The 18947-nt window shown below is 45.7% G+C and overlaps 1 protein-coding gene across 2 annotated transcripts in view; it reads right to left on the bottom strand.

Moving 5' to 3' along the window:
• CNNM4 (cyclin and CBS domain divalent metal cation transport mediator 4) overlaps positions 1 to 18574 on the bottom strand; it is a 349407-nt gene extending 330833 nt beyond the window's left edge. The window contains exon 1 of one of the 2 annotated variants that reach the window (XM_085634536.1): positions 16715 to 18574. In XM_085634536.1, the coding sequence (XP_085490662.1) occupies positions 16715 to 18488 (1774 nt within the window). In that variant the 5' untranslated portion in view covers positions 18489 to 18574. The remainder of the gene's footprint in view (positions 1 to 16714) is intronic. The other variant, XM_085634537.1, reaches the window with a different exon arrangement.
• Positions 18575 to 18947: the final 373 nt, after the last annotated feature.

Genomic DNA, 18947 nt, shown 5'->3' with positions numbered 1-18947 from the left:
CACAATAAAGCGCAATTGTGTTTAAAACAATCATACTAAAAAAAACATCCAGGTTGGTTTTCAGTAGTGGGGAACCCAGCGCAAAGCTACTGATGGCACCAATGTGCTGAAGAACCATGTTCTCCTGCCCCACTAAACTATGTAGTTCTCACCAAGTTCACCAACAGCCAACTGTGGGTGAGTAAAAGGATGGGTGAAAGGGAGGGTAAGTGAAAAGATGCATGAGTGAAAGTGAATGGGTGAAGGACAGGCGGGTGAGTGAAAAGATGGGTGAAAGGATGGATGCATGAAATGATGGGTGAAAGGGTGGGTGAAAGAGTGGGTGGGTGAAAGGGTGGGTGGGTGAAAGGGTGGGTGGGTGAAAGGGTGGGTGGGTGAAAGGGTGGGTGGGTGAAAGGGTGCATGGGTGAAAGGGTGCATGGGTGAAAGGGTGCATGGGTGAAAGGGTGCATGGGTGAAAGGGTGCATGGGTGAAAGGGTGCATGGGTGAAAGGATGCATGGGTGAAAGGATGCATGAGTGGGTGAAATGATGGGTGGATACCTGAAAGGATGAATGGATAGGTGAAAGGATTGGTGAAATGGTAGATGAGTGATGGGGTGCATGGGTGAGTGAAAGGATGGGTGAAAGGATGGGTAAAATGGCGGATGGGTGAAAGAATGCATGGTAGATGGAAGGAAGGGTGGGTGGATCTGTGAAAGGATGCCAGAATGGGTGAAAGGATATGTGGGTGGGTGCATGGGTGAAAGGAGGCATGGATAGATGCTGGAGTGGAAAAGACAAGGGAGCTCTTCTAGGTAGGGTCATGCTCACCTGCTTCGCTATCCTGGTTCTATCAGAGCGTTGGTTCAAAGTGGGGAGTATTTTAATTTTCTGGCTACTCTCGTTTACTTGTCTCAGCACTATTATTTAAAAATATTAAATTAACAGCCAAGCGTTTGTTGAAAAGTGAATTAAAGTTAAAGAAAGTAATTAACCAGGGTATCCTACACCCTTTATTTAACCTTAGAATCACCTTCCTTTTTAAAAACCATCTTGTTGGTTGTCATGTGCACTCTTTGGGTGGCCTGGCTTCCTATTATGCATGAACAACATGATAGTATAACAAAATCAAATACAGGAGAAGGTTTTGTACAGTGAGGATACTGAATTCATGTATTTCGAGGTACTTTTATATGTGATAATGAAGAAAAATGAGGGAAAGTGACATTAAAAAAAAGTGCCTAGGATCACAAAATTTGTTTAAGTGGGGAAGCCGGGGTTAATCCCAGGTTTTCTGGTTTCACATTGGGCAAGTTGGCCACTAGATGTATATGCTTCACTTCCCTACACCCAACTCGGTCACATCCCAGACCAAACTTTTAGGCCCCTGGAAAAATGTTTGCGAGTGCCCATGGTCTACACAGTGATGCAGTGGCCCATTAAAGATAAACAAAGCATATTTAATCTATACTGTTGTTGGGAAGAGCTCTTACTCTAATTTCATGGTACATGTTAAGCAAAAGAGTATACGGAATGTTTTTTTTCAAGTCCTTTACAGTAGAATCCTGGCTCTCAGACGAAGATTGCTCTAGACAAATCGTGGGCGAAACAAGAGATATTAAAAGGAGAAATGGGCACTGCTAAAAATCCATAATGCTTTGTACTGAGACCTGAAAGCAAAATTGAAATTTAAACGATAGATCAGTTTATCAGGGTTGTTCGAACTTAACTTCTGGGTTTGATGGGCAGGACTGCAGGGTAGAACAGTTATTAGGGACAAGAGAGAAAGACGTGCGTGGAAAAAACAGGGGGTATGTAATATTCACTGCATGAATTTAGGGACTTACAGCAGTATGCTGTAGGAAAAACTATTAACTTAGAAGTGTGGTATGCACCAAAATGAGGAAGAAAAGTCACTAGTAGCGAAAGCAATTTCTGTACCCACCAGAAGTCAAAAGGAAGACCATTACAGAGGTGTAAAGGTGCAGCTCCTCACCTATCTACTTCATTAGGTGATCATCTCACATCTCTTAAAAAACACTTCTCCAAATCTTCCCATTCACGGTACACCACTGAAATCAGGTTTGAGAAACTCCAGCGGAAAACAAAAGACCCCACTCTTAAGTTCGGCTAGCCACTCTAAGATTGCCGCTGAAAGCAACACTTATCCAGGTCAAGTTTAAAACTTTCATCAAATACATAAACTCAGCTTGCAGTTTTTCACATGAGTTTTTCCAATGGACCGGATACTGTCCCAACCCTTCGCCTGTCTCCATTATTCCAATCTTTTTTTAGAAATAGTCGCCAAAATAAATTGCACATCATTAGGGCAACATCCAGCCCAAACAATTACATTTACCAAATGGGTAATCATGCACTCTCTTGGCCAGTTATTATGCCTTGAGGCTGCCATTTATATAGCGCTTACTTTTCCTGATGAGAAATTGATCACTCTCCAATAAATAAAGTTGATCTCACAGCAATTTTAATTGTTTCGTTCGTTTAAATACTTTACTCGGCTCTGTCGCGCCATAAAAGTTGCATCAAAAGCATATATACAATACAATCCAGTCATTATTAAAATACTACAGATTTAAAAACAAACCATGTTAAAAACCAGAGCTAAAAAGTGCAGAAATTAAATCAATATTTGCTACGAATCTTTAGGGCACTTAATGTAGTTCAACACAGCATATAGGACTTTTAAACTTCCCAGATCATACAAATACCCCAAAGCCTGTTTGCAAGAACTAGTCTCCAATGCTTGCAACAAAGGACGAAGGAACTGTTTACCCTTCTGTAGTGTAAAGAGTGCAAAATAAAATAAAGTGCTTATTGCATTGTTGTGCGAAACCATTGCAGGGACAAGGAGAAAGTGAAACAAGCATTGGCATAGCCAATAGGTCTCCCTTTTGGGACCTTATAAGTATTTAGTTATACAGCACAATATCCTTGGTGCAACAACATTAACTGTGATAAGTTGCTGCCACCAACACCCTGGCTTTGTTGAGGAAAGGGGGCCGACCACAAGACGAAGGGTAGATCTAGATCTTTCCAATAATATTGCACCTTGACCTACCTACAACTTTCTGCAACAAACGTGTGAACATCCTACGAGGATATATGAAAGAAAGCAACCTTCGCATGTAAGGCTTTACGCAATGGGATAGTTCGGCTAGAGGGTGAGATGGTCCACTGAGAAATGCTGAATGGAGCTGGCTTTACCCAAAGAGTTACATGGGGTGGAAACTGCAATAGTGCACAGACCTGTACTGAATAAAGCTGGCTTCATATAAAGGGTTAAAAGGGATAAACACTGCGATGATGCACTGAGGCATACTGAACGAATGGCTTTATCCAAAGAGTTAAACAGGATAAAGACTGCGATGGTGCCCTGGCGCATACTGAACAATGGTAGAATGTTGCACAGGGTTAGATTGGGTGGAGATTGCGCTAGTTCACTGACCTGGGCTGAATAAAGCTGGCTTTATGTAAAGGGTTAAACGGGAACATGACTGAGATGGCGCAATAAAAATACTTCTGGGACAGACACATAGGGTCAAAAGCAGACATGGCAGGAGCCAGAGACAAGTGGGAGACATTGCGAGCAAGACGAAAGTGGGAAGAGAAGTGAGGGGGGGTGAATGGAGAGACTGAGTGGTGCGCGCGACTAACTATAACAAGACAAGCCGGGCTTCAAAAGTGGTACGCGCGTGGGCGCCCACCGCAGCGAAAGTGAAAGCAGCGCGTTTGCACATATGTTTCCAGTTAACACGAGATGCGGCAGGGGGAGGGGCGGAGGAGCGTTCAGACAGCAAGCCAGAGGTAAGCCAGATGGAGCCTGATTGGGCGCTGAAAACTGGCAGCTGCGCTCGTAACCGCAAGCGCTAGGCCAGCAAAAGCGTGTGGTAGCGCTTTGAAAACCCACTTACTAAATGTCTCGCAGCGCATGCGCTGGCTCAGGCGAGACCTAAAAAACCAGGTACCCTGGTCTGGGAAGGCTGCCAAGAAATGTAAAGTTTGAAGGCGAAAACTGGTCAACAAAAATGTATGCCTTTCTTTTTAGAGAATATGCAAGGACAGTGCAGGCCCAGCAGGGAAAGGTCAAATAAACTCAGTGGTTCTATTCACCATGTGCGCCAATTCAACACTCTCAAGACATCAAGGGTTAGAAAAATATTCTGAGACACTCAATTTAGTAAAATTGAGATTAAGAAACTTTAGCCAAAAGGATACCCAAGAAATAACCCAGGGCCAGGCAATCGCTCAGAACTAATCTACAGAAAAGGCAGGAGGAGATTGTGGCACAGCCAACAGCCTGCTTAAAAATGTATTCTCTATTATTTAGAGAGAGTTTATGTTGGCATAACCCCAAACACCAGCACCAAAAGAGGCAATTGATAAGCACTTGCTTTTAAAGAGACAGAGCAGTTCTTCCGTTGGCTTGTGCCCTAGTCTTATGGAGAATCTGAAAACAGCATGGATGGGCTCTGATATTCAGCAAGAACTTCGAATTGAAATCAACATCAATGGGAACTCCTAAGTATGTAAAATGAGGAGTTTTGAAAATTTCTGCACCCCTAAATAAAAATGTCCTAGTTTTGGCTAACTTCAGGCAGTATATCATTATAAAATATTTAGTGTGTTTTTTTCCTATGTCCATAATTATCCATAAAGCTGTTAAAAGCTTTAAGTAAAGGTTGGAGGCCATAGGCCGTTCTAGCTATAAGAACCACATTGTCTGTGTAAAGTAAAAGAGGGACTCTGCGGGAGCCACGCGTCCACACATCTTTCCCCACACTACATAAATGGCCACGAGGAACACCTGTGCAAATTAGGAACAGGGAAAGGGGCCAAGACACAACCATGCCTCAACCCCACATAGAGAGGGGAATTCAACAGTTAAAAGCCCACCCCTGCTATACCGGTCCATAGCTGTAGTATTCGCATGTGCCAACAGAGCAAATTGATTAATGCACGGTCAATCCCCAAATCAGCCATGATTGACCATAGTTTTGAACGATCTACTGTGTCAAAGGCACATGTTAAGTCCATAAAGGCAAGATGGACATGTGTATTTTTGGACAATAAGGGATACATTCAGGGATTGCTCTGAGGTTCCTAAACTGGGGCGGAACCCGAACTGGACATCCAAAAGTCCCCAAAAATTGGCTACCCAATATTCCAGCTTGGCTAAGATTACCCTGCCCAAATTCTTTACAGTACTAAGAATTGGGCGAGAACAGTGGGGCTGGCTCTTGTCCCCTTTTTAGAGGTGTGGAGAATAATGGCTGCCTGCAAGTTCTTAACGAAGGGTCCCACAGTAGCATTTCTAGTAACATTCAGAATAAACGGTGCCCAAAATTGCGGTAATGATTTATAAACATCTGGGGGAATTCTACCTGGTCCTGCTGCTTGGTCTGGGGGACTGCTCTTGATAGCTAACGTAACATCTGACACATTTATTGTCTACTACGGGTAATAGTGGCGTTAAAATCAGAGTGCTATGTAATTCATCGACACTAATGGGCTGAGCTCCTGAGCCCAAAAAAATTTGAAAAAATATGCCACCCAGTCTTTAGCTGGTATTAACATCTCCACTTTAGGTAGTCCATCTCCCAACAAACTTGGAGAGTTAACAGCCTGCCAAAAAGGCTCTAGAGTCTTTCAGTGTACATGCCGCCCTGAGATCTTCCCATGCCATCTCCCTTATTTCAGCCTTCCTAGTGGCGATTACTTCTTTATATGATTTTCTGGCTAAGGCTACTCCTGCCTTATCTCGTGGACGTTTGGCAAGTGCTAGTTTTAGTAACTTATGGGCTTTAGAGCAAGCATAATTCAACCATCTAGGACTGGGACTAACCTTAGTTGCCCTTTTGGTTAATCTAGCTACCATATAGCTATTTAAGATGGAATGGGCTTGTATGACATCTGCTGGATTTGCATCATCCCGCAACACCGTAGCAATTTCTGGGTGATTATTGGTAAAGAAATCTGCAAAAAAGACATCTTTATCGATTTTCTCCCATTTTTTTTTTTTTTTTTTTAAAACCTTTATTGTGCACATTTATGTCGTCTTACAACGCACAGTCACCGTCCAGGTGGTAAAGCAGTTAAATAAAGTGTACATCTCCAGATATGAGAACACAGCCATTTAGCCGACAACCCGGAGGTCCGGCGGCATTATGCAGGATGACATGCGCGCAGAAGAGGGGGTGTGCGCGTTGTGAAGGGAGTAGGCGCGGGATGTTACGTATGTGCTTTTTAGTTTTAGAGGTGTCTCAGGTGCATGCTATCAACGGTAAAGGATGGCGCTGTGATCTAGCCCACTCCACGGCTATGCCGGCTGCCACCCAAGCCCCAAGCCAGTGACCCAGCGGACGTCGCCATGTCCCCAGGATGTAGAGGCCTCCGGATGGCCGAACGCCAGCAGCGCGCTCAGGGTGCGGGCCGAAGCGCGGCAAGGATAACCCAGTATAGCTCACAGCTACACATATGGCAGCGCATAGAGCTGGCGAGCCTGGTATGCAGCATCATAGTCCTTATCTATCCCGTGTATGCATAGCAATAATATGTGCTAGGGTTAAGGTCATAAACTCAAACAGGGCTGAGGGGGAGAGGGGGGGTGAAGGGGGGGGGGGGAGATCGGTCTGCGGCAGAGCAGGAGGGTCATTGGCTGTCAGGCTGGGCTCGGCAGGGCCGCGCGACGTGTGCGTGGAGTCGCAAGTCAGGAGATGGGAACAATAGAGACAGGGGGCTTTCAGGGAGGTCGAGTCTCCCTAGTGTCCGCGTCCGCACCCGCCCACCAGTATCCCCAGGGCGTCAGGGGCAAGCAGGGGCAAGGGGGGGGGGGGGGAGATAAGAGTCGTCCTCCCAGCAGCCCCAGGGCCGGCGCTGTCCCACCAGCGGAGGTGTAACATATCCCAGGGATTCAGGTTATCCCCCTATCCCGGCAAGCCCTCTGGAATGTCCCAAGGAGAGTGTCCCAAAGGTGTGCAATGGGGAACTTCCGGAGCCCTGCCGTTTCCTCGCGAAGGAGCACCGCGCTCTCTGCTTGCGCCCAATTAACAAAGGAGGCTCTCCAGTGGCGTACGTGTGGGGAAACTGCTGCCTTCCAGTGCTTGGTAATCATGCGTTTGGCCGTGATAAGACCCATGTCCCAAAAGCGTGCCTGCACCTTATTGTCTTTTGTGCGCTTGTAGAGTCCTAGAATGCATGTTTCCCATGTGCGTGGGAGCCGCCCGTCTGCGCCGTACGCGAGCAGTGGCAGCACCGTGTCCCAGTATGCCTGTATCTCCGGGCAGTGCCATAGCATGTGTAACAGATCCGCTCCCGGCAAGGAGCATCGCGGGCAGGTTGCGTCTGTCCTCGCGAAATATCTGTTAATTTTATCAGGGGTGAGGTATGCGCGCTGTAGGATGTAGTATTGTATAAGTTTAAAGCGGGGGTTGCGTGGGATATTCGTTGGGCCAGCCAGTATCATCGCCCATTCCTTGTCCGTCCAGTCTCTTCCCCTGTCCGTCGCCCAGCGCTCCCTCAATGCTATTGTGGATGGCTGTGAGTGCGCCTGTAGTGCCTGCGCCAGCTAGTGTACGACGTGCGCGCCATGGCCCATAACGTGTAGGTATTGCATGAAGGTATGCATCGGAGGCTCATCTGTCATGTCACCCCAGGAAGCCGTGAGTGTGCGCAGAATGGAAGCATGTAGGAGGAACTGCCCCGCCGGGAGGGTAGAGTCTTCAGACAGGTTGGCGAACGTGAGCAGTGCGCCATCAGCATAGAGATCGCTCAGCGTGGCCACTCCCGCCTGGTCCCAGCCAGCTAAGTGAGTCTCCGTGAGCGGCCCCGTCGGGCTGGGCATACCCAAAAGTGGTACGCTAGGGGCATAAGGTTTCGTAGCGCGCGTGAGACGAAGGCTCCTCAGAAAGCATCTGCGCGCCACTGCCAGGTAGATCTGGGAGGGGCAGGGTGCGCGGGTTATCGGATGGAACAGCGCATTAATGTGCGTTTGCGTCCATGTAGCCATGTGTGTGGCCGTGTCTTCGAGGTGTTTGCCGCTCAGCCATCCCGCCACCCATTGCATCTGCGCCGCGAGGTAGTACAGCTCCAGGTTAGGAACCGCCAGACCCCCCCCAGTCTGTGGGCATATATAATTTAGTCAGCGCCACTCGTGGCCTTCCCTTGTTCCAGATGAGTGAACGGAGCAATGCCTCTAGGTCGCGAAAGAGCCTGACAGGCACATACAGTTTATCGATTTTCTCCCATGTGATGTTTACCCATTGTTCTTACTAAATTCTCCTGCAAGTTGCCGAGCATCCTGGGTGTTCTGACCAAGGTCCAGTTGGAATTTCATGATCAGGGTATTGTGATCGCTTATGCAGAGAGACAAAACATTACATCCATTATAAGTGCCGGCGTCAGTTCCTCAGAGATTAGCATGCGATCTATAGTAGTTTGCACCCCACCCCACAAATGTTGGAATCTGCCAGGAGTCTACATTCTGAAGATCTTGGGCAAATTGTTTGCAAATAGCACAATGTTAATCGAATCCCCATACAGTATGTGCCTAAAATGTGTGAGAAGTTGATCTGACTTGTCACTAATATTACATGAAAACATAACTTTGGGGTCACTCAATTGAATATTAAAATCACCCACCCAGATTATTAACACTTGTTAGTATGCACTTTAGGTAAGGCTTTCTCTAGCCCATTCACCACCTTGGTCAGAGCAGAAACAAATAAGTTATGATAAAAATTTACCAACACTAAATCATAGAGTTTCCACAAGGTGATTAAAAGTATGGGAAAATGCTACGTTGTGATAACTTCTTGTGCTTTAGAGTCTGCAAATGTCACGGATATAAAAGAGACCAAACCACCTTTGGCCAGGCCGGATTTCGAGGCAATTGCTGAAACATGAAGGCTAACATAATCATTTAAGTGGGGAGAATCTAGCAGCCAAGTCTCTTGGCAACAGATTAATGGATGTTGACCTGCGAGCCTTAACCAATCAGGGTTATTGAATTTTTGCCAGAATCTCGCTACATTTCACATGATTATACTCCAAGTATTTTCCTGGGTGGTTGTAATGGAGGACAGACACTTGAGTGGCCCCTGGGGGGGTTATAGAGTCACTAGGTTTCTCTGGGCATTGGGCATCTTGTGATAGTCAATCAAGTTGTTTGAGTGATGAAAGAGCCTAAAATCTGTTGGAAAGAGGAAGGCTACTTTGTGGATGGTGGGTCATTACCGCATCCTTTTTGGGGGCATTGGTTGAACCAAGTTGCAAATCCTTGCCATTGGTACCCCGCAAATAGAGGGGTTTTGGGCCACAGAAAAAGCCAAGGGGTTGGGCTCTAATACCCTCCGTAGCGGTTGTAAAAAGACAATGAAGCAAAGCCTGCACCAAATCTGGTCTTCTAAAATGTATGTCCACACAATCACCATGCAAAGTTTTCTCCAGCGGGCCAACTCATAAAAGTCTCCTAGTAGTGATTATATCTTTTGACAGGTCTCTAGACCATCCAGAATGCTCCCTCAGCCACCTTGTTAAGTAAAGAAATATGGGATTCAAAAAGCGAAGATTCTATATGTGGGGAATTTTCCAGCAAAATTATGTAAGGTATACACTCTGGTGGAATATGGGGTCGGACAGAGGGCCTCATCCAGATTTATACTGCAGGAGCCATGGGTAATCGGGAGGCCCCTGCTATCAAGACCTCGCAGCTCGGGAGCTAATCTCTCCCTTTGTGGGAGTGAATTAGGGAAAGCAGATCTAGCGGCCAAAACATGTGGGCTTCATAGTTTCCAAACACTTCTGAGCAGGGAGGGTTGGGGTTACATGATTAGATACCTGCATCAGGTCCGGATATACATTTATACGGCCAAAAGCTTTTTCAGATCTCTCCAGGGAAGCCAATTAGGCTATGACTTTCATATAATCTTTATTTCGATCACTTAAGATCATAAAAGACATTTACAAATAGAAACACTCAACACAGCCAATTGAGGGTGACAAACATGATTATGTTATGTTATGTTATGTTATGTTAGTTACATTACATAACATAACATAATGTAAAAAACGTACATTATTCTATTAAAAAAATACTAAAATTCATATTAGTTAAAAAAATACATAAAACTATTTCCAATAAGGGTCCGTACTACTAATTAGTTTAAAACCTAAGGAAGTACAATCATTAATAAGCATAATTATTCAGGATGAGTAAATGGCAAATATATACAAATTCATACAGCAATATATATTAGGTCGAGATATATAAAAGGGAAAGAGATCTCCAGCATGTTACAGAGAACAACCCACCATCTATGCCATAGGGTGCTGGCAACAATATATTAACCTGTCCATTCCTATATCTTTTATCTTCTTGTACAGCCGTTGTTTTTGATGGGCTTATTAACCTTTAACATTTTTTCACGAATTAGCCGCATCCAATTTAGGAATTTAGCAACTGCTATTAGACACGGTTCTTCTGTATTGGTTAATAAAATTCTCATGGCAATAGCGCTACTCCTAACACCCATATTTCTACATAGTGGTTGCAACCATTTTCTCCGTGGTGCCCGATACACTGGGCAAACAAATAAAATATGCGGATACGTCTCCTCACCCTCTAAACATAGCTTGCACATACAGTCATTTTCTATATGCCATTTACATGTGAATGCATTTGCAGGTAACGAACCTGCCCGGTATTGGAAATATAGGCGTCTGTCCCTAGGTTTGTTGATAGTATCCCAAAAATGCTCATAGAGAGGGCGGGGTTTAAACTCTAAAAATGTGCCTGTCAGGGAAGTGGACTCTGGGGTAAGTAGACTGTTCCTCTCCACCATGGTCCAATATAGACCTTTCAATTCTTTTTTTGAGGGGCATTGTTGACCCTCTGGGTCATCCCACAGGTGTCGAACTCCCATACCAATCAGCGTTGTTTTAATACTTTGCAACCACTTAATTTTACATGAGGTATCGGCCGCCCATACACCTTTTAAGGCGGAGGCGTAATTCAATACCTCGGGGGTAGTCCATAATCTGCGCCAATAGGCAATTGGGTGAAATTTGGCGACCTCAGCCAGTCTACTGCAACCTAGGTCATAAACAATTGGCTACAAAGGGGTACTTGATGGTAAACCAATTACATTTCGCACAAATTTGTTCTGCACCAAAGCTAGTGGCTTCAGATCATCGAAACCCCATAGCGCCGCGCCATAGGTTACAGAGGTAATGACCTTAGTATTGTAAATCTTAAGTAGTGGATAAATGGGTTGGGTCATTGACGACTTGTGTTCCTTCAACCGTGCACCAGCGAGGTGGCCGTGCTTTAAGGCCACGGTTTCTATCTGAGGCTCCCAGCTAAGTTTATTCCCTATTGTAATCCCCAGATAATTAAAAACATCTGTTTGATCTAGGTGTACTCCGTTTAATGACACCCTTTCTTTAATAGCCCATGCTTGCGAAGGACCATAAACTTGGTTTTAAAAGCATTCATCTCCAACCCACGCTCCCTGCAGAATCCCTCGAACCTATTCAAGGCCCTCTGCAGACCACTCTGGGTTTTAGAGATAATGAGAGTATCGTCTGCAAACATAAGTATAGGTGTTCTTACACCTGCAAGGGATGGTGCATCGGTCGGGAACGTAGAAAAAGAAGCTACAACTCCGTTAATAAACAATGAGAATAATGTTGGCGCCAAAACACACCCCTGCCAAACCCCTTTGGATACAAGGAATTGGTTGGTCACATTGCCCTGAGTACCCCAACGTACTCGTGCATAGTTCTCTGTGTACAGGTGTATCACAACAGATAGTAATTCTGCAGGCATACCTAGATCCTTAAAAACCCTCCAGAGTTTATTTCGAGACACCAAATCAAAGGCGTGTTTTAGATCCACAAATGTGGCATAAATAGTACCACCAGCCAGCACAACAACACGCCAATATATTAAAACAAACCTAAAAACCTGATCTACCGTGCTTACATTGGTGCGAAATCCTGCCTGCAATGGAGACAATATATCCTTATCAACAATCCAGTCTAATATTCTATTGAGTACCATTCTTGCTATCATTTTTTGGATGGCATCTATCAGACTGATTGGTCGATAATTGCCTGGGCAGGAACGATCGCCTTTTTTATATATTGGCAAAATCTCGGCTCCCTTCCAGGAAGTGGGAATCGGTGCACCACTAGAAATTGCATTCGCTAGTATAAGTATATACTCTAGCCAAAGTACCCCGTCATTTTGAAACAAGTCGGCCGGTACGCCATCAGGGCCTGGAGCTCTACCGCTGGCGACCAAACCCAGTGCTGTTTCTACTTCTCCCATTGCAAACTGTAATACAGCTATGACTTTCTCTTGGGTGGATTGAATGGTGCCAAATTTCCTTTCCAAACTACTTCGTTTCGATGTGGTGGAGGAACAAAAATGACAAATGTTACGGTAATTCTCCATCTAGTCTATTCTAGCTGAACAATCGGAAACAAACTTATTGACATCAATTTTAGGGGTGGTAGCCTTTTTAGCAGATGTCTTCCCCCAACTACTCTTGCCACTTGGTATTTACTTTCCCTGAGTCGCGAAAGTGGCCTTAGATTTGAGAGGTTTTGATAGATACTATTTTAGAAGCATCTTGCATGCTTCTCTTGGAGGGTAGACTATCGAGGTCAGATATTAAATCAAGCTGATCCAGAGCTTGAGGATCTTGGATGACACATTGGTTTGGCATGCCAAGTGCACCATAAGCGTCATTACAGGTGGGTGGAACCTCGGAATTTGGGATGACTGGGGGGAAATTAGGTTAGAAGACGCCTTTAGGTTACATTCAGTTGGATCCTCGACAATGGATTTAGCGTCAGATTGACTATGTTCTAGAGCACCGGTTCTTTTTAGGGTAGAGTCCAGACAGACTTCCACATAAACAATTTCTGTTTCAATGGCCTTCATGACAGATAATTTGTGATGGAGTTGATATTAGTGACCACATTCACCTTTTTAACACAGGCTGACTCATGACCTCCCTTCCACTTCCCCATTTTCCCCACTGAGTACCTGTTGAATGCTTAGCGGGATATAGATGGTCTTCTCCAGGTTCCCAGATGTGCCCCTGATATTTTGGAGTGCCCGGGCCAAGAGACAGAGCCCAGCCTTCTCCGAGCTCTGACGGGCGCAGACGAGTCCGCTCTTGGCCCAGGCATGTCTCGTGCTGCGGGACAGGAAGATGCACTTTAATAACGCTTTGTCAGAATCCAGTGACAGCAGTTGACAGAGCCACCTCCTAGGTCCATGTGCACTCTGGATGCTGTTGTCTGCAGTCCCCCACTGAAGCAGAACAAAGTCCGGCAACCCTCCTCACTGTAATTTTAGCCAAAATGCAATCACCTACTACCACATTCCCAGTGCAATTGATAACAAGCATTTCCACACAGATTATGTGCATCCTGCACTGTTGGGTAAAAGTATACTTGGTTCAGGGTAGCTACCCAAATTCCTGTGAAATCCAGTCAAGTTATACCAGCTCAAAATGGCCAGTTTTTAACATGCACTTGTTCATCAACCTGCCTTTGCTAGTTTTCTTAATCTAAAAACCATGTTTAGGTTGAGCTAGAAAGCCATCTTTCATCGTATACTATTCTCCAGTATTACCAATCTGGTGTCAGTCCTTGATATAGTGGAGTCCACTACAGTGGATAAAAATCCTCCCCATACATATACGGAAAGAGGATGTGTCTGCCTGCTACTGGATATCTTGGTTACTTTTTGGTACTCAGCTTTTTGGGTACTCAGCACCGCACTGCATTATATTTGCAGGTGTCTTCCCTCACAGACATTATTCATGTGGGAAAATAGCTACCATTAAAGATTCAATGTTTTGCACATTTTGATGCTCAAGCCCTCAGAAACAGAATTTCTTCTTATCGCTTGATCACCATGTCTCTTCTGGATCTTCCGGATTCCCTTGCTTAGCCACCCTTGGTACAACTTCAAAACCATCCTCTTTGGTTACATTTCTGGGTTTCACTCTTGATTTTTCCACGAACTTCACACTACACAGCAGCAAAGTTGCTTCAGTGTGCTCATTTCAGCTTGTATTTCTAATGAGAATAAAAACAGCTTCTACCTCCTCACTTCTACTCCACTATCCATGCTCTTGTTCTTGCAAAACTGGAGGACGGTAATAGGGTCCTCTCAGTTTTCCTGTGTCATATATCTCATTTTTAAGTCTCCGCTAAAGACAACTTCAGCTCTCTGTGGCCAGACCTACTGTTTGCAATACGCAGAGCAGTCATTGGGTCAGCCCCTTGCTTATGATTGGATGGCTGTATTATCTATCTCAGTTGTCTACTATTGATTCAATGGCTTTCCTACCCATATGAGTGTATGTCTCGTCCAGGAACATTTCGTTCTCAGTGCTCTGATTCGTTAAATTGTAACAAATCACTTCAGACATTGCTTGTATGCAGGGAACTACTTTTTCTTTTTGTTGATGCACTTCATAGGAGCCCATGTATTTTCTTGCAATCTCCCCCACATGCTGCTTCCTTCAGCTTCATTCCTCTTTATCCCTTCCTATTGCTTCCTCTCTCCCTAGCTAGCCCATTGCATCCCCGCATCTCCCCATCCTGCTCATTTAAAAACAAGATATATGCTCACCTGCCACTCTGTTATTTCCCCACCTCTTCCATTTATTGACCCTGCTTAGAAGCTTTCCGGACACTTTTTTGGGCATTTTTTTATATTTTTTTGCACTCGGTGTTATCAGAGGTAGTCCTCCTCGAAAAGTGTTTCACGCATATCAACATGACCTCCTGCAAATGTACACGCATGCGCAGTTGGCTCAAACCAAAGGGTTTGGAGTATTTCAACAAACCCATTCAGAGATGGCTGCAGTGGAAGCGAGCACGTCCACCGTGGCTATCTCTGAATGTGTGTGGCCAAATAGGACAGATGCTAGAGCATTCACTGCACCAATCTCTGAATAGATTAAAATGTAAGCAATACAGTAGATGCACATGCATACAAGGCAGACATCACTGAATATAATGTTTTTTAACAAACCGATTCAAAGATAGCAGAAACAGACTGTCACACATCTGTGGTAGCTATTTAACAAATAAAAGCACTGACAAAGCCAGTGGATAACTTTGCTGATACCTATCGGCTTTGACAATACTTTTTAAAAGGACTATCCTTAATATATGCTACATGACTTGAAACGCATTTATCTTGGGACAGCCATCCTATGTGTCAAATATGCAGCATACCTCAGGGAAAATATGGGTGGTCTTGAAAGTAACTAGGAGCAAGACGCTACTGTGCCTGTACATTGCCAAATTCTGACATGCTCTATCCTTTATGCCGGCTTTCTGTCCCTTCACCTCACACAGGGAACTTTCTCCCGCTCTAGCATCAAACTATTCCCTACTTTATTGCTTTTCAGAAAGTCACAAGACCTTTTCTCTATATGCAATGCTACCCCAATCGAAGCTGATTCTTTTGTCAAGTCTAGTCGCCAAAACGTATGCATCGTTTTGTTGGAGTTTGTTTTGCCCTTTTTTCTTTGCTGCATTTAAATATTATACGTTTTTCCTTTGTCATGTTTACAATTATCTGTAAAGTGCACCGCTGCCTTTAGGCTAGACAGATCCTTATAAATGTGATAAGTATAAAGAAATAAAATCACTGTATTGCGCCTCTCGTCCTAGAGATCCTCTGACCGTGACCTCCTGACATTCTTAAACCCCGGGCCCATATATTACATAGGTGATACAGTCAGAAAAGGGTAGCCACTCATCGACTCCCTCACACAAGATTCCAGCACTGGGACAACTACCTGTAAAGAACCGTTCACTGCTGCTGCCTATTGAATACTCGTCTTGTGGGTAAAGGAGGTTTACACAGCCTGCTCCTTGAACTTGGAGGAAGGCCTATGCTGCTGCTTCCTATACGGGTGTACCCAGAGTCATACCACTGACATATACGACAGATCTCGCAAGGGGTATAGAAAGCACCTTATAAATACAAATACCAAACCTAAATGAAGCATGCGCCCTGCACTGGTTGGAAGTGTTAACGCAGTTTGCATTGCTACTCCAAAACACCTAGTGCTTGAGACTGTGTGAGAGGAGCGTGTACTGCAGCATGTCGTGGTATGTCTATGCGTGAGAAAATTATTTCACTGCTGAGCATTCTTTATCTAAGATGGAAATCCGCTTGTGACGCATGGGCAGAATGCTGTATGCAAGAGAAGTGTGCTAACAAGGGTCATGTCAGAATGTATGTACCACTGCTACACACGCTTTACCTGTTATAGGGAAAAATAAAACTAGCAGTACTACTGTATCTGATGCACCTGTCTTCAAACACACAGAAGCTTACGCTGTTGTGGTCTGTACTACATTTTTTAGGTGTGGCCTTAAAATTATACTGCTGCTTCCCAAGCTATTCATATTGAGTATACCTCCATAGAAATACCTACTCACAAACCAATTAAATGGCATAAGGGGCATGGGGCAAACCAATGCGCGTAAGGATTGGTATCCTCAGAAGCTGGCTCAGAACTAACCAATGTAACGTCTGAGGAGTGTGGACCACACTAATGAGTCCAATTGTAAAGCTTTACACCACAAAAGAATCGCCCAAAATGATAAAAAGAACTAATCAACATCGGAAGGGATGAGCACCAGTGCAAGCCCCAGTCTCAAAGTCATACCTTTCTTAAACTCCTCCAGCATGGCATCCAGCTTAGTGTCGTGGAAGACGAAGTGCACAGGATGGTTATAGAACTTGGTGATGGTCTTCAGTGTGGTGCAATCGTCAGGGTCAACAAAGGCCAAATCCTTGACATAGAGAATATCTACAATGTTTGAACGATCTTCTTCATACACTGGGATGCGGGTGTAGCCACTCTCCATGATCTCCGACATGGTATTAAAGTCAAGGACAGCATCACTGGCAATCATGTAACAATCACTGATGTGTGTCATGACCCCCTCCACAGTCTTAGTGCGGAGCTCCAGTGCTCCCTGGATCATGTTCAGCTCCTCCTTCACCAGGTCGTTGTAGGGCTCTGTTACTTTCAGCATCTCCACCAGCTTCTCCCTATTGTACACTGTCCCAATCTCCTGGCCCAGGATGCAGTCCAGCAGCTTGCTGATGGGGAACGAGAGGGGGAATGTGACCAACATAAAGAACTTGGTCAGTACGATGGTGTTGGCTCCAACTGCCAGTCCATGGCGGGAACATAGCGCCTGTGGAACTATCTCACCGAAGATGACAATGCCAATAGTGGAGGCTACAACAGCACCCAGCCCTGAGCCAATTAGATCATCCAGCAGGATTGTGAGTGTTGTGTTGACCAACACGTTGCCCAACAGCAAAGAGCAGAGCAGATAGTTGCCCTTGCGGCGGATTGGTTCAATCTTGCGTGCATATCGCTTCTCACGATCTGTGCCACAGTTCTGCACAATGCGCAGTTCCATGGGATCAAGCGCCATTAGGCCCAGGTTCAGCCCACTGAACATACCTGATAAACTGAGCAGTACCAGGATCAATAGGATCTGGAACCAAAGCGGCAGCAAAGACTTCTTCTCCTCAACCACCCGGAGCCGGCCTTCTATGCCTGTGTGAGCCCTCCAGGTACCAGCCCAGGCCTGGCTACAAAGCACATAATCCTTGGCTACCTCACTCTTGCGCAGTCGTTTGGCCTCCAGCTGCAGCACACCGGAGGTGCCATCAGCACTCATATTCAGGCCAGGAGTGAGCACCAGGTCTTTGGTGGCAGCGATGCCAGAGCATGTGTTATTGGATTCCACTGCATCCTCTTCTTCAACAAAGGTCACTAGACGCCAACTGTCTGGCCCCAGGTGAAGGCCATAGAAGCGCAGTTGGAAGTGGCTTCCTTCCGTCACCTGCAGCAGCCCACCATCCAGCACAGTTGCTGGTTTATCACTGCCATCCAACCGCATTCCAAGGATGTAGGGTGTGTTCGCAGATGGCTCAAGAGCCCGAATTGACCTGGTATGGTGGGCAGAAGCACGTAGGGATGATGAACCTGGGTCCAAAAGATCGGGGTTAGAGGCTGCGGGTACAAAAGTACGGAGGTCATTAGGCCTTCTGGATAAAGACTTCAGGTAGTGGGCTCCTGATGCTGGACGGTGAGGATTACTGAGCTTCTGATCAAGTGACTGGAGATCAGTGATCCCTGTTACAGCAATGTGATCTTGGGCGCCTGTCGGGGGCGATGATGCTGCCGAAACCTCAGCAGGTGCCCCTGTGTATGCAGAAGGAAGTACAGAAACCTCGGGGATCAAGGAAGGTGGGTCAAGGGCCCCTGGATGGAATGGATTTTGGTCTGGAGCTCTTGGGTTCACAGCAGGAGGTGCAGTAGTGTCCGGGGTCGGGGACGTCCTGCCACGCCCAGGCAGCAGTAGCAAAAGGGCAAAGATGAGCTGCTGCTGGCACGGAGGGCCGCGGGCCGCCACCATGATCTGCCTGCGCCTCTGCCTAGTATGGGCGCGCTCAGCAAACTGAGAGTCCAGGTACTGCTACGACCCGACCCCTCCTGCTAGTAATGACGTCAGGAGAGACCACGCCCATAATAAAGACAAGCTGCGCCTACTGGGGGACGTGGAAACGCCTACTCCTACATGCTGTGCCTTCCAAGCGGGAGCTTCTGCAACCTGAGCCTTGCCTCTCATCTCACGAAAGACGATATTAAACATCCCAATTCATCTTGTTTACTTCAGGCTAAAACCAACTTCGATACTGAAAAAAATAAACGAGTGGAGGCCTCACTAAACAGTTTGAAAGAGAATAACAGACAGGGCGGTGCTTTGTCGCTGTTCTCCCGGGTAAGCCATGCAATTGGTTAGAAATACCGACCCACCCGAATAAAGACAGCCCACTCAATCCCGAAGAAACATTGGTTCACCGGAAAGCACGCA

The sequence above is a fragment of the Triturus cristatus genome, chromosome 11, assembly GCF_964204655.1.
Source record: "Triturus cristatus chromosome 11, aTriCri1.1, whole genome shotgun sequence".
Classification (NCBI taxonomy): Eukaryota; Metazoa; Chordata; class Amphibia; order Caudata; family Salamandridae; genus Triturus; species Triturus cristatus.
This window is presented reverse-complemented; position numbering and strand designations above follow the sequence as displayed.